Source organism: Thunnus albacares, chromosome 3, assembly GCF_914725855.1.
Source record: "Thunnus albacares chromosome 3, fThuAlb1.1, whole genome shotgun sequence".
NCBI lineage: Eukaryota > Metazoa > Chordata > Actinopteri > Scombriformes > Scombridae > Thunnus > Thunnus albacares.
Window position 1 is genome coordinate 33,512,567 of NC_058108.1, and position 16,051 is coordinate 33,528,617.

The 16,051-nt window shown below is 40.9% G+C and overlaps 1 protein-coding gene across 1 annotated transcript in view; it reads left to right on the forward strand.

The window, feature by feature from the left end:
• The window catches only part of lcor (ligand dependent nuclear receptor corepressor), a 97,984-nt gene extending 82,458 nt beyond the window's left edge, over positions 1-15,526 (forward strand). The window contains exon 7 of the mRNA XM_044340339.1: positions 3,758-15,526. Coding sequence (XP_044196274.1) covers positions 3,758-4,898 — 1,141 coding nt within the window. The 3' untranslated portion in view covers positions 4,899-15,526. The remainder of the gene's footprint in view (positions 1-3,757) is intronic.
• The last annotated feature ends 525 nt before the right edge of the window (positions 15,527-16,051 follow it).

Below are 16,051 nucleotides of genomic sequence, written 5' to 3' on the forward strand. Positions count from 1 at the left end.
CACTTTGGGTCTTATTTTGTATAGTTTTGGCGGTTATCTGCAATTATCAGTAATCATATGATTACCACCAAGTTAATTGCTAAGATTTATAAATTGCTTAAAAGACATCAGTTAGATAATCATACGGGTTTTAAACCATATGAAATGAGGAAATAAAGGTGTCTGCTGAAATCGTTACCCAACCTGTCTTTTGTAAACATCCGTCACAGTTTACAACTTCCTGGTTTAACTTCCATCTGCTGTACTTGTGAACACACAGTTGTGTAGTGTAATGAGGGATAATTACTGACTAAATGGTCTCAATTTTGGTTGAACCCCCTAAAAAAGGAGGTTTAGATAATCTGGCTAAACTGCTTGTTTACAACCTTTACATTTACTTTGGTGAGGACTGTGTTATTATGCCTGACAGTTTCAGAGCCAACGTAATCAACCAATTGAAACATTTCCTGTTGAAACAGGTTGAAGGGGCATCGACTCATGGAATATGCTCAGCAAAACCTTTTCTACAGATACATAAGATTCCTTTTTTTATTCTAACACAATATATTGCCTTCTAATACACTCCATGAGCAAAAGCCCAGCTGGTAAACCTCGGCAGGTGAAGTATTTACATTCCAGGACTAAAATCAAAATTAGAAACCTTAAGCCCCTCAGGACAGGACTCTGTTTCTCGCCTCATGGCCCTAAGGCCCAGAAGGCCCTAAGGCCCTGAGCCTCACTGGGACTCTCTAATGATCAGGTCATGTAATATTAACTATAGGAGGAGGAGGAGCTTGTATTTCCACCCCCACTAACACCCACCCATTCATCTTTGATAGCCAGACAATCCCCAAAGCACACAGCAGGTTAGTGCATGTATTACAGGTTACGGGCCTTTAATTTAAAGTTTTTTTTTTTCTGGCCACATCTGCATTAAAAACACATTTCTTTAGTTTGTACATTATTTTAATATTTAGATCTTTTATTAGGTTTTCAATCAAATGCATTACAGTAATTCATTATTTTGTGATTTTATTAAGTATGCATGTAGAAGCTACAAACCCTATTAGAATAACAGTTTTTAGTTTAAGATGTCCCATGATGGTTTCAATTGTTGTTTCAAAGAGTTTTTCCCAACTAACAAGAATACAATTATACCCTAAATTCCCCTTGCAGTTTCTAGTGCAAATTATCATATTTAAAGAAAAATAAACATTGGCCGCAGAATAAAACTACCTTTCTTCAAAAACTACGTGAGCCTCAAAAGACTGTTGTTAAGGGGAAACACATCATTCGCCCAGTTGCTGAAAGACTCTTTCAATTGGTCTCATTGGGGATCTCCCTGTTATGCATATTTCTTTCTTCCTTTTTTCACAAATGTATGCTCACATTGAAGCCTCAGATCCACCATTACTGTCTGGCGGAGCCTCCCTGATGACTGTATGCTTATTTTAACAGAACGCTCTATTAGAATGTAGACTCTAAAGCCTCTCGTTAACCTTGTATTGTTTTCAACAAGCCCGAGACCGCCCACTGTGATAATCTGTCTTAAAGCTCCTGCTGAGGACTCCCCACATCGCACAGTTGGTCACACTGTAGCTCACCAGAATGTCTCCAATGAAGAGATACAGTATTTCCCCCAAGTTTATTCTCCCACAAGCTACTTCCTGTTATTATGAACCTAAAGGCTGATTTATGGTAGGTCTCTTGACACTTTTGATAAGTGTCGCTCGACAGAAATTATGTATTTTCTATAGAAATAAGTGATGCTCAACACTTTCCTTTCATGCGCAGGTCGAGAATTTTGTTACGTCATGGACACCATTATATTTTGTCACGCAATGTGATTGGGTAGTGTTACTAACATCGCCATGGAGATTGTAGTTTTCACTGAACTTCCTTATTGATATTTTGGACTGTAAGTTTAGATAACTTATAACATCCTTGTTTAATTAGACCCAGTCTGGATGATATAATGTAACTAATTAAGCCAGTTGGTGGATGGCGTCTGGTTACCATGGAGACCACCGGCGCCTTTCGCCAAAGCATGAATTGAAGATGTCTTAAATTTCTGTTGAGTGACACTTATCAAAAGTATCGAGCGACCTACCATAAATCAGCCTTAAGGAAGCGTTTTTAAAAGAGACTGTCCACTGTTGCCATAGTTACTTAGCAGTAGGAACATTGGCTGCAGCAGTTCAAGTGGCATGTAAGCACATGTTTCAAGACCACAGGCAGTTTTCAGAAAATTTGAAACATTGAAATGTCAGATGCTTGCTGATCACTGCAGGTTGGACAGAAGACATACTGTATGTTTTCATTTTAGTTAAATATAACTTCAAGAAACTCAATTTAAGGTGTAAATAATTATCGAAAATAAGACAGGAATGATAAACCATAGGACAAGTTTCCCAATCTTTTTGGACTGTGACCATTAAAATTGAAGCAGTCTCTACTTTGGACGACCTTTCTACCTCTTTCTTATAGTGTCAATCATCATGTCAACTCTTATATTTATTTTAAGATAAATATAAGGGGTACCCACGCCTTTTATAAATTTTAAAACTGAATTATAATAAATGTTTTATGAGTTATGGTACAATCTGCAAACTGAGCTCAGCAGTCACATACCACACATTATTATTGCCTAGTGTTCAGAATCTACTATTTTGGTTGATTGATAGTCCCTCAGTTTTTATTATTTTGGAGGTCTACTGAGTTCAATTTTATACTGAATAGTGGTTTGAAGTTTGTGAAGAGTTTATTCTAGTCATTATCTGTTAGATCAGTGAATGCTGCATGAGTGAAAGAAGTTAACAATGTGCATCAGAACATTTGGTTAAATCTATAGTTTCCAAAATCCTTTTGCTTGACCAGTATGTGAAAGTGTGATAAAACCATGATAATAGCTTCTCATGTGTCCTTGCCTTCACACATCTCCCCTTAACCCTCTCCTTATTGTTACATTATTGATTAGCTTAGCAAACCCTGCTGCTACATGTGCTGAATTTTATAAGCATTATGTCTTTCTGTTTGCTTTTTTCCCCAACATCTCTGAATCAGCTTACATCTCTAAATCATCACAATGCCATTTTAACACTCCAGTCACATCGCACTGAAAAAATAAATGGGTCTATAAACTGAAATTTGTATTAACCAGAGTAAAGACAAGACTGCCAATGCAGAGGGAACAGCTTCAATGTTTGTGCTAATATTTATATAATTGATGCTTTTGGTGCCTTTTGCAATGTGCATTTATGTGTATAAGTTTGAGATTTAATTATGGCATGAAAGATTAAAACATAATGACTCTAACATCCTTTTGCCACCTCAGTTATAGTCATTGCAAACAACTAATTGATGTTTAATAATGAAGGGCTGAGAAAAACAACTTGTTTGCAACTGTTTTGTCAAATTGTAAGCCTAGTAATGCTCTGCGTTCCATAAAAAGGAAGACCGATGCAGTAGACATCTCTAAGATTTGTTGCTTTACTTAACAGGTCTGTGTGGGCATTAATAGGCGTAATTATTGACTGGATAAATGAAAACATGTTAATTCACTCAAGTCACAAAAACATGTATTTTCCCAATAACCCTAAGTGGTATTTATGCGGATTGTTTCAGTTTTGTTTGCAGAGGTTTTAAGATATTCCCTGCTGACATTTCTGACATTTAATTACACAATATACATCAAACCCTGGTCTCAGGAAATCAGTTTTGTTTAATTGTGAGATCTCTGACCTTGTTCATAATTTTATTTCCTTTTTTCTCCATCCAGACGTTCCCTTAAAGTGGAACATAGCCTGCCAGAGGTGGATGAGGAGGACGGCCTGCTGCAGAGAAGCTTGCAGGACGGACTGAGGGAGAACTACATCAGCTCCAATTCTTTCAAGCCCCCATTGGCCCGCTCGCTTCGCATCAAGGAAGAGCTCCTCAGCCAGAAGCACCGCCTCCTGAGCCAGCCTGCTGCTCTTTCATTGGCTAATCTAGAGTCAGCCGGCTTGCTCAATCACGGGCAGTCCCACTCCTTGCTTGGCCAGAAGGGCTCTTCCTCCTTCTGGGGGAGCAAGGCCCACCTTGACAGCCTGATGAAATTAAAGCAGGCCAGTGGAGCTCTGAGTGGGGCCCTCAGCGAGCTCAAAGACCTGCCTACATTTCTGGAGAATCACAACCACCACGGAGCCTTCTCCTTCAAGAGTTCCCTCCACCATCACCACCACAATCAGGTCTCCAAGGCCCAACACCACCACGAGGGCAAGAGAGACCAGGGCCATTCACCTCCTGTTGACCTAAAGATACCCCAGGTTCGGGGCATGGATCTCTCCTGGGACTCTCATGCCTCTGAACTGTATGGTTACGGCGCCATGGGAGTTGGGGGTGGTGGCCATGGGGAGAACACCTTGAGCCGGAAGCTGAGAGCCATCCTACCCAAGCAGAACCGCCGGGGAGGAAGCCTTGGAAGCCTGTTGGACGGGGCGGCTGACTACTGGAGCTCTGACTTGGACCACTCCAGTTCTGGGCCAGCGTACTCCACCTCTGATGTGGAAGGGGACCCAAACTCCAAGCAACCGAGGAAGAAGAGGGGCCGTTATCGCCAGTACAACAGCGAGATCCTGGAGGAGGCCATTACAGTAGTGATGAGCGGGAAGATGAGTGTGTCCAAGGCCCAGAACATGTACGGGATCCCGCACAGCACCCTGGAGTACAAGGTCAAGGAGCGCATGGGAACCCTGAAGAATCCCCCAAAGAAGAAGCTCAAGCTGATGATGAAGATGGAAGCAGGAGGCCAGGATTTTCCCGTGGAGTCAGAGAATACACCCACCGCAACCTCACGAGATGACGGCCCGCCGCTGGCAGCTGCTGAGCTCAAGGACAATGTAAAAGAAGAGATTGATGACAATTTCAAACCAATCGACTAAACGACTAACACATGTAAACCTCAGTCAAATGACAAAAGTAATTTGAAAACGGATCGGGCTTTATTTGTGCCAATTTACTTTGCAGTATCTGGGTGAGCACAAACGCAGGGATAATATGAGGATTCTTAAAAAAACTGGAGAGAAACAACATCGGATGGTTTTTAAACAAGCGTCACTTGAACGACGCTGAACATGCATTTGTTTAGCTTTTATATCCAGGGGCTTAACAAATGCAGCTAAAGACAAGAGTTAAATGACAATTAATGAAGTTTCCTTAAGCATGCTGATAATCCCCAGCCCCAAAACCTAATCCCCCTCTTTTCTGAACTTGATACACTGAACCTTTGCTGCTTATAAATGCAGTTTGGGGTTTGGACCATTCCAATTTGGGGGAAAATGAGGGGAAGGTTGAAAATTAACTCCTTATAAAAAAAAAAACTGACAAATTAAAGCCCCTTAACCGCTCCCCTCTGTCATGGAGTACTAGCTGAAAATTGGTAAGTGAACTGATGATTACATTTGAAGCCAACTGTAAGGTTTAATCATGCCATCGATATTCCTCACCAGGGTTCTGAATCAAAACCCATTTGCCAGGTAGCCATGACGCTTTAACTGCAAACCTTTTCTTTCCTCCTTAAGATATTCTGCTAATTTCTGTGTGGACGAAAGCAACATTAACCCGTCCTTTTTGAACGAGAAAAGACACACAAAAGTCATTCAGGGATGCATGTTTGTGAGTTTCGTGGATACTACTGACTTCTATAATTCGACTTCTTTTCCTCTATCTTTATCTTTTCATTTGATTTTGCTTTCTTTTGCACTACACTTTGGGTCTGGCGCTTACAGACCAGGTTACCTCGGCATTGTTGCCCTTGCATCATGCACTTATTATGGTCTGTCTCTGAAGCCCAGTCGCAACCTCGCAATGGGTCAGAGGTGCACATCGCCTGTGCACGCTGATCCATAATCAGATCCAGGAAGCTCTTTAACCCTCTTTTTTGCCAAGGGACAAGTTGAGGGGTAATCTGATTATGGATCAGCTGTTTTTAAGGCGGAATGCTACCTCATGGACCTCCATCAGTGTCTCACTGCTGATCCTGGAATGCCAGAGCCGCCATCAGGTCCGCCCTCCAAATGGGCGGCCAAAGTGAGCTCATCCCCTCATGGAGATCTTTATTGGATGAAGGCCTTTTAGGATCAGAATGTGAAACTCTGCTGCTATCCAGTTGATTATCTAGCTCATATACAAGGCTTTAGCTAGTTTTAGCTAATGAGTTTTAGCTAGTCCTAGCTAACAACAACACATTGCTGAAGTTTTGTTTTTTTGCTTTTCTAATCAAACTAAGCAGAAACAGCTTAGCTGATGAATTTTTAAAAAAATTCTTCTACCCTCAAACTTCAAAGACAGTTTTAAAGGCAGTTTACTACGACAATGTGCATTTATAGAGGGGTGTTCATTTGGGGTGGTGGGTGGGCAATATGCAGTGGGGAGGGGTAGTTGATAGAGGTGAGGGAAAGGCAGATTTAATATATTATAAATTATTATGACTGATGACGTAAAAGCCAATCCGTGATTCTGGAAGATTCCTTTTCTCCTCGTTTTTAACTCAGGGTAACTGAGACAGATGATGTGGGTTTCAAATGTGGTTGTTTCCTGTTGGACCTATAGTTGACAGACAGGAGGACAAGACACGCCTCTCACTAATGCTTTGTCTGCGGGAGGGGCTATGTGAGTAAATATAGCAGCGCCATAGCCGATAGACCTGCTAACGAATCATGAAAAAAGAACAGAAAACACCGACGTTGGCTTTGGGGATCAAACTTATGGCGCTAAACTTCTAAAATAGCACTTTTCAAAAATAAGAGAAAAAACAAGAGAGAAAGAAAGCTGTCTGAGGTTATGCATGTAGTGTAGCTCTTCTCTGGGGGATATGGAGCAGGGAGCTGTGAGGAGTGCAGAGAGATGGAGGAAAAAAGCTTTAGTGTGTTAAGACTTTCAGAAAGCTGCAGCTTGGACCCAAACTACTTTTTTCCACTCGATTACCTCCTCAATTAAAAAAAAAAAAAAATTTAAAAAAAAAAAAAAAAAAATCAAAAGGAAAAAAATGGTTAACAGCTTGAACAAGTTAAGTTCTGTGTAGTGTCGTCTTGTTGTTTTCCCTTCCCCTCGTCACTGAAGCACCAGGGATAGATAAACTATCACCACGTTTTACCAGACGGGGAAAGAATATCCCTCAGAGGACACAGGTGTAAAGAAAAAAAAAAAGCTCTTTTGGTATTTTCCATCAGGAAAAGATTGAAGGAGATGACAGAAGCTTTTTGCTTGTCATGTTTTTTTTGCTCTGTGGTAAATGTTGCTCTTCGCTCCTAACACTGCCTGGTGCTCACCCAGTCTGTGAGATTTTTAAACATGAGAATTGTACCTCTCTGTTCAGATGAAATGATGATGATTCACTCCTTTTGAAATGTATTGTACATTTTATTTATTTGATTTGTTTTTTTTTTGTTTTCTTTTGATTATTCTCTTCAAAATGGCATGCACCACTTTGTTTTTGGCTGATTTTGGGGGTTGGGCAATTGAATATATTATGTTGAGAGGATTTCAACACAATTAATCCTGAGCCAGAGATGCTAAAACTCTTTCCAACTTACGAATGAATCATTATTTAATTATTATTAGAACTGTTTACTAACTGTTGCATACAATCTTATTTTCCCCACTATTGTTATTGATTATCCACCTTAAGCTTTGTAGCTCCCTTGGCTTAATTGGCAGGTATGCACGGCCAATGGGGAAAAGCTCTAGAAAAGACCCCTTAAACATCAATATTGCCGGGGGGTCATCATGCATGAAATGCGTCCAACACTTAAACAATGCTGAGCATTTGAAGTGTCTAATAGGTTGTCTTGTGCATCAAGTTGGACCCAGCGAAGGACAATGCACTGATCCGATAGTTAAAACAGGATCAAAGCCCCAGCGTTGATGGCAAAGCACTTCTTATGAACACGCCTCTGATAAAAGGCATGATAGCTGCTCGCTTACCCCTACCATTTGACAAAACATGACTTACAGTGTGGGATTACTTTACTGTACCCCCTCCCTCCAAAAAAAAAAAAAAAAAAAACCCAGAACAAAATGAACCCATGGCACTCTGCCTGTTAGCCTGTTTCATGTGATGCATGCAAAGCATGGATTTGTGCTTAAAAAGAAAAAAAGATATATGTGTGGAAATACTGTGATTGGCACTTAATGCATAGGTTTGCATGGAAAAACTCCAACAGCACTTAGACTGAACTCCCCTGAGAGGGGCGATTCCTTGAAGGCCAAACGATCTCTGTGTATAATTTACACAAATCTCTAAATCATTGACAATAATGTTCTCTCTGTCCTTCAAGAAATTCTTGACCCTTACTGTGCGTTTGGATTTTGCCATAAATTTGCCATTGCTTTCTAAAAATGTAATTTTAAATTTTTTAAAAGTCCCATTTTCAGCCTGATCTAACCTACTGAGGTGCATGCCATTTAAGGTATATTTATTTCATTTGATTTGATTTTTCTTGGGTTCTATTGATTGTTTATAGTCATGTGGTTAACGGCTCCCCCTGTCCGAAAAAGTCCTCCTTCTTGCAACTGAGTCTCACTGCTGTTTTTAAAGAAACCTCATACTATATTATATACTTAAGATACAGTATATATCTATTTATATACATATATATATTAACAAATACTCACATAATGAATGTAGTGAACTGAAATGAATTTCTCAAACTTAGAAAACCAGAACAGTGATCTGCAAAAAAGATGGCACTGTCAGACTGTTGTTTTTATTATTTTGCTTTTAGTTTCACTTTACGCTGCTTGCGTTGGAAACGCAGTCGTTTTCCGACGCAGGCGTGCGACAGTAGCCTTCAGTACTGTAAATGTCTCAGGATCGAGCCAATAGGATGGGCAGCAATATTTGTCAGTCGGAAAATGGCGCAGACTTAACTACCTGTACTAGATGTAATTTATGGACGTATATATATAAACAATATATCGACTTGGTCAGCAGAGGCCAAGTGCTATACCTCAATCTCAGAATAATGACTCCTTTCCGTGCCTCGTACTTTTATGTATCCCTTACCTGGGAGCCTAGCGAAGGGATAGCCGATACTCTGGGAAATATAGTATCCTCCGCTGTTTCTTTTCTTTTATTATCTTTTTTTGTTTTTTTCTTTGTTTCGCCTCCCTCTTTGCAAAGGGTGGAGGGAGACGCTTCAAGTGTCTGACTGACCAATATTTGCCACCCTACCTCTTTTCAGGTATTTTTTTTTTTGCAACAACAAAACCTTACAGAAGTACATAATGAGCAACAGATTGGAAAAAAAAAAAAAAAGACCCACAGGGACAGCTATTTCTGTGCCGGTTGGGGTTGATATGAAAGGGTGAAAACCTCTCATTTCTTCCTCTAGAAGTCAAAACATTTTGGGATTCAGTCGTCTGGTTTCACCCTGGAGGCGATAAGTCAGGTCGGTCCCACCCTGGTCTGATAAAGAACAAGGTGTTCTGTTCACTGAGGGTTTTTTTTTTTTGTTTGTTTTGTTTATTGTGTGTTTTTAGGTGTAACATAACCCCAGGTTGAAACTTGACAGGTTTTTTTTTTGTTTGTTTGTTTCAGTTTTTTTTTTTTTTTTTTTGTTTTGTTTTGCGTTTTTTATTTCTCACACCCAGAGAAATCAGAGACCCAGAGGGGAGATTGGGGGACAGGTGGACAAGTTAACCTTCCTTTATCTGCTGTCTTGTAAAAGAAAAAATATTCTCTCCAAAACCTTTTACACTGCATTCCAAAAAAAAAAAAAAACACCCCACACACACAGGAAAATGTACCTTTATATGATGAAAATAGCTATATACTTATGAATATATATGTATTTATTTTACTGTTTTTGCATCTTCAGGTAAGCCAATCGATTACTCTTTTTGCTTTTCTGGTTGGTTTTTATTTTTTCATTTCTTCGAGTGAAAGACTGTCAAAAACGTGATAAAAGAAGAAAAAAAAAAAATGTCGAACAGCAACTATTGTAACCTCACTTAGTAGACGCCACATGACGTGCCATTTTGTTTCAGGATGGTATGTGATGCTGCCGGCTACCAGGAAAGAAAGAACCATAATGTATATGATTGCCATGCTCCTCTCTCAGCGGAGAGGTTTCTTCTGTTTCTTTTTCTGTCACGCTGCATATCTGGTTGTCATTTATACCTCAGGTCCGACCACTTCAAAGCAGCTGATTGTACATCAGAAACACACATACACACACACACACACACACACACACAAAACACACAAAGAAGAATCAGGATTTTTAGTACGGCTAGTTTCCAGATTTTTAGATGTAACCGACAGAAGCAGTTTTTGAATAATCGTCGTTTCTTGTTGTCGTTGTTCGTGCTGTTGTTATTCTGATGGCATGTTCTTTTCCTCTCTTTGTTTTCTTATATAAAAAAAAAAATAGAAAAGACAATTTCTTTAAAATGCCAGAAGCCAGGTTTCTGTGAATACAATGCTGTATTCTCTCTAGCACATACAGCCGTGGAAGAGCAGAACGCGCACACACACACACACACACACACACACACACACACATATATACTCTCCCTCCTCATCAGGTAGCCATACTTTGTGTGGGCAGGTTATATGTATAATTATGAAGCTGGGAGTCTGCTGTGTCTCTTTTAGAAGCAGGTGGGTGTGTTTTGTCCACAGCCTGCAGAACATCAGCCCTGCTTGCTGATTTTGATCTGGCACACTGGGACACTGCAGGCAATGCCTCTGTGAAAATCACTTTGTTTTGTTTCATGCTCTCAACAAAGACTCCATTTCTTTCTGTCTTTCTTTCTTTTTCTATCAATCTTCTCCTTTAAGGCAAAAAATCCTCCTGTCAGTTTTGCCCTGTAGCATGTCACCACTCTATGATGTTCAGTGCATTCCTGCAGTTATTTTGTTGTAATTTAAGTCTCTGTTGTTTCCATCTGTCAATTTCCGCTGTTGTTAGCGATTGCCCGCGATTCCCAGAATTCCTTTTGACAACCGCCAGAGTACGGGCATGAACTTCTGGTATTCAGCTGTGTGTTAACTGTCGGTGGAGATGAACAGATTCATGTTGCATTCGTGTTTGGTCGGGAAATTAGCAGTGAGAAGGGTATTCGAGCCTCTCAGATGGAAAAAACCTGGGGACACCTGTGGTTTAGTGTTTGTTTGGCTGCTCAGGAGCATAAACTTGAGAGTTATAACTGACATGAGAAATGCTTTAAAACCTACAATCTTGTAATGTTTGTTCACAGTAGACTGTCAATGCAGCCGCGCCGATTTGACAACACATCCCAACTTGTGATCAGATGCGGGATAAAATCAAGACAAAAAGCGAGGGTCGCTCCAGTGTTTCGTCTCGTGGCTGCAGTGCATTCTGGTCCCTGCGGGTTGCTGTGGGTTTAGACATCGATCCTCCTAAACAACACTACAAGCTAAAAATAGATGCAGGAATGCAAAGAACATCACCAATAGCTAAATATGTTTCCTCAAGTTCCCAACCCGGAATTTCTTCTATTCTTAGATTACTGTCAGAGAAACGGCCTGGTGATTTTTTAGAATGGATCCATTTTTAACTACATATCCAAAGAGATCTATCCCACTTTTATTACCTTTTTAAAAAAGTAATAATCAGCACATCAACTGATGGTTACAATTCTCCTTGTAAGCTTTGCCATGCTGTTGTTCCCCCCCCCACCCCCCCTCCCCGCAATATTCATCAAAGCAGCGCTAAAAGATCTCTTAAAACGTGCATCTCTGTGGCAGAGTGTGATGCCAAGTGTTGTAAATGTCAAAGCATTTGTGAAGATGTGACAAGCAGTCGCTCAGTAGCAGCCTGGCACTGAAAGCTGAGATAAGTACAGATCTTAAAGGCCAGACACGCCTCTGGAACGATGCTCATCTGCAGCAATCAACAAAACAGACACCGTCACTCCTTATTGTTATACTTTGCAAAACAACAAATTTGGAAGGGGCCCCGGTGGTTAGGACGGAAATTTGGAGAAATGTCAATTCTGAACCTAAAGTGTAGAAATTGGATTCTGAAGCTAAAAGTTGGTGGTTTAAGTGTTGCATCTTAGTCAAAACTATTCTGACAACTACACTTTGAATTGGCCCTTTAATACAGTTTTTAATCATGCAATCTTTTGCAAAATCTTGTGCTTTGAGGTACCAAACATGAAAATGAGAAAAACACTTTTTCAGCCAGATTTTGAATATTTCTATGGGGCTGAATGCGTTTTCAAATTGCACTCTTCATTTTCTAACTGCAGCCTAGTTTCCCTGCACATTATTCAAAGCCGATGATTTCCAAATATCTAAAGTGGCTCATTAATCTGCTTCATACATTCTGATGGCACCAACCAGGAATCAGTTTTAAAGTTAAATTTGTTGTTCTTCAATCAATGGAATAAAGAGTGCCTTTTGAAGACTCTAATCACTATTTTAAATCAAATCTGTAACGGGTTGGTTTCTTAATCACGTATAATCTAACCGCCCGAGTGAAATCACGAGAGAGGTTGCTTCAAGAACAACAATCCTCTGTCGAAGCAAAATGTCATGTTAGATTCAGGTCAAATTTGTCGGCTTAAATTCCCAGCCCCCCCCCCCCCCCCCTCCTTATGATTATGTTGCACTGTGAAAGGCTCACAGGGAGACATTTTCTCACATTGACTGTTCTCGCCTCCGACGAGCCCGCGGGTACCGGCGTGCGTCTCATCCCTCCGCCTCGTCAGAAAGCCTCCTCACACAGATGGCAGCCAGACAGACCGTCAAGATAGACACAGCGGTTGGAGGAGATGGATGGGAGTGCAAGGATGAAATCTAAGTGAAGTAGAGAAGAATAAAGGCCGCTGAAGGTCGCCATCCCCACCCCCACACCGCAGTTAAACAACAGGCTTTTAATGGAACGGTAAATTCACTCCACAGACGGAACGTTACTTCGGCGCGGCGCGTCTACGATTAAAAGCTGCCACGGTCGATCTGAAACTCCACTTAAGAGAGGGAAGGGGATTATTAGGGACAAAAATACCAGACCTGATGTGCAGGTTGAAAAGGAAAATTTTTAGTCAGGACTGTAGGAAGGAAATCTGGTTCTGCTCTGTGATAGAGTGCATTTCATGAGGTGCCCTTGTGTGTTGCCATGACAATCTTGCAGCGTTGCTCCCATGTGGAGGTGTGTCTGGCCCTTTAGAGCCACCTACAAGGACCAGCTGCTCTCAAGTCAAATCCAGCTCTGCAAACACTGATTCATCATTGGATTTTTGGCCAAAATTGACACCATCTTGATGCAAAAACGACACTAATGTATTAATGCTGCTCTTTGAAAGCAAGTGCTGTTACACAAGATCATCGCCCAACACTTTTAAACAAATACATACCACAGAATATCCGTTACCCTCTCCTAATGTCTCCTTTCATTGTCTTGCTCTCATTTGTATCCATTTGAGAGCGTTTATCTGTCCGTCTTTCTGCTCGTCTCTTAGATGGTCTCTGTTGTATCTGCTACCTCAGTCTGTCAGGAAGACTTGCCTGTAGGGATATTTTCAGGTGCTTTAGGAGTCAGACAGTTCTTCAAAGTTGTTTTAAAAAACTTAAATGTAGTCTGTTTTTTGCCATTGTACCATTACAAGTATTTCATAGCATCCCTTGGCCTTATAAACCTTGGAGGTCAGGTCGGCTGGTTTGGATATAGGACCAATAAAGGCGATGTATCAGTGCAGTCCGTTTAAATTCTGCGTAGAGTTAGCTGGATGATTCGTCAGTTCCCCACTGGTGTTCCTCGATGACAGTATCCTCTGATTGTTGGCGGACCATCGCTGGTCTCCTCTTCTTGTTTTTCCTCTCAGAAATGTGTCAGATCTTGATTGTCCTGTCACTCAAAAGTGTGAAATGACCGGAGATGCAACGTGACGCTCGCGCAGCGCCATAGGTGGCCGGGCAGGTCCACACATCCCCCATTCTACACCTCTGTAAACGTTGTTTGATTTTATTGTCACTCTCTCTGATGAAAAACTGTAAACCCCTTCTTCCCACTTCCCTTCACCTTCGCCCCCTAACTCTGTCATCCTCTCAGCATCCTTGGCCAGTGGAGCGTGAGCACCACGGGGCTGACAGGCCCTTGTTTATCCCAGGAGAGATGAGGTGTTTCTGGGCAGCCCTGGGTCCTTCACCTCTCATCAGGCCTTTTCATAAACTTCACTGCCACCTCTTGGGGTTGTATCCGCAACCCAGAGGCCTCTTGAACACGGTCTTCCCTCACCCTTTCTTTTTCATTCTCTTTTATCTTTTCACAGAGGCTTTGCCACGCGTTCCTCTGATGAGGAACTCGCAGATTTAGATTTTTAAAGATAGGGCTTGAGGTTCTTTCAGCAACAAGGAGGGTCATTATCCTCTGCAATATTGAGAACTGTTTCTAGAAAAACACACGCACACACACACACACACACTAACATCCTACATACATACAGTATGTTTGACAGTTGTTTAATATTTCAGCCTAGGGGAAAATTTCATGAACTCTCTCCACAAAAGACACTCAATATTTTAAAAGTTTGGCCGTTAATGTTGTATGATGTCTCTGATCTCTTGTTTTGATGTTTCAGGGTAATGGGCTCGGGCTTGACTTTTAGTTTCTGTGTTTAAAAAAGGAAAACAAGAAGAAAAAAAAAAAAAATCAGCTAATGAGCGGGGTTGTGTTTTGTTGAAATTGCCAGTGCATTGCTGTGATCCTCTCTTGTAGCTTCTTTTTGCCGTCTTTCAAGTTATGGCGTCTTCTGCATTTGAACTTTGGTGTCTTACCTTCTCTGTTACCTTTCAGTTGTGAAGTCTACACTACATGCAGATAACCATACCAGCCAGTGTATTTATAGTCGAGCTGAGGAGCAACACTGGCTCATGAGCACGATCGATAGTTAGGTCAGACAGACCGGCACTCGGTGAGCGGATATCGGAGTTCAGTCCTCGGCCAGGAAGTTTGGCAAGTGAGATAAATATTCTGTCAAACAGTACAGAAGATTAAATGTCATGCAGATGATTCCTACTGCCAAAACAAAAAACTATTCAGAAAACCTTTTATGGAACACCTCACGCTGAACTGGCTGAAGTTGAGTCATAAAAGCCAGAACATTATCGCTTAAAAGGGTCTTTGAAAAGCCTTTTATATTGTTTTTGACTGATTCTGTACATTATTTTCAGCCAAATACTTTTTCAGTGCTTTATAAACAGCAAGGATTGTAAATATGAATAACTCTTTGCAGGGGAGGCTCATGTGGAGCTCACTTAACAGTCCACCTCGTTGGTCCTCTGGAGATCTAACTTACAAGACTTGGACTGTTGCCTTCCTGAATGTCAAAAGTAAGGAAAGTTGCTCGTGAAAATAAAACGAAAGGAACGAGCGCTTTGACTGAATCTGCATTTGGGAAAGTAACACTGAGTGTTCTTTCTTTCAGTCTTTGATAATGTTTTCCATCTTGGTGTTTCTTGGTGTGCAAAAATGTAAAGAAGAAGAAGAAGAAAAAAAAAAAAACTTACAACACAGAATACCTCAGAAAAGAAATCCATTTAACCTTGACAACCTCCACATCTTATCAGATCCTGTCCATGAACACATCTCCTGGGCACTTTCATCATATGTCCTTTGTTTTTGTTTCCCCCCTCTTGCTTCTTTTTTTGCCATGCAGTGTGTAGCGCCCAGTGGAGGTTCCATAGCTTTTTATATCGCTTCAGTTTCACATCCTTATATGTGTTCTGTCTTTTGATTTGTGAACATTCTCGGTCTTAAACCTTTCGCAGCCCACCTTGCACTCGTCAGTAAAAGATGAAAAGGAGGTCGTTTTTTTTTTTAAAGGCAATTTGATACATCGCAATGTCCTAACAGCTCGGGAAGATTGAATTGAACAAAAACAAAACAAAAATCCTCCCGTCTTTTGATTTTTAAAAGTGGGTTTGCTGAAAGAATGAAGGCCGATACGTGGAACACTTGAAACCACACAGTCCCCATGTTGTTCCTTTTGCATACCTCTTTATCTACTTATCTACTCTTTATCGTTGTTAAGAACTGAATGTAAAAAAAAACGCAAACACAAC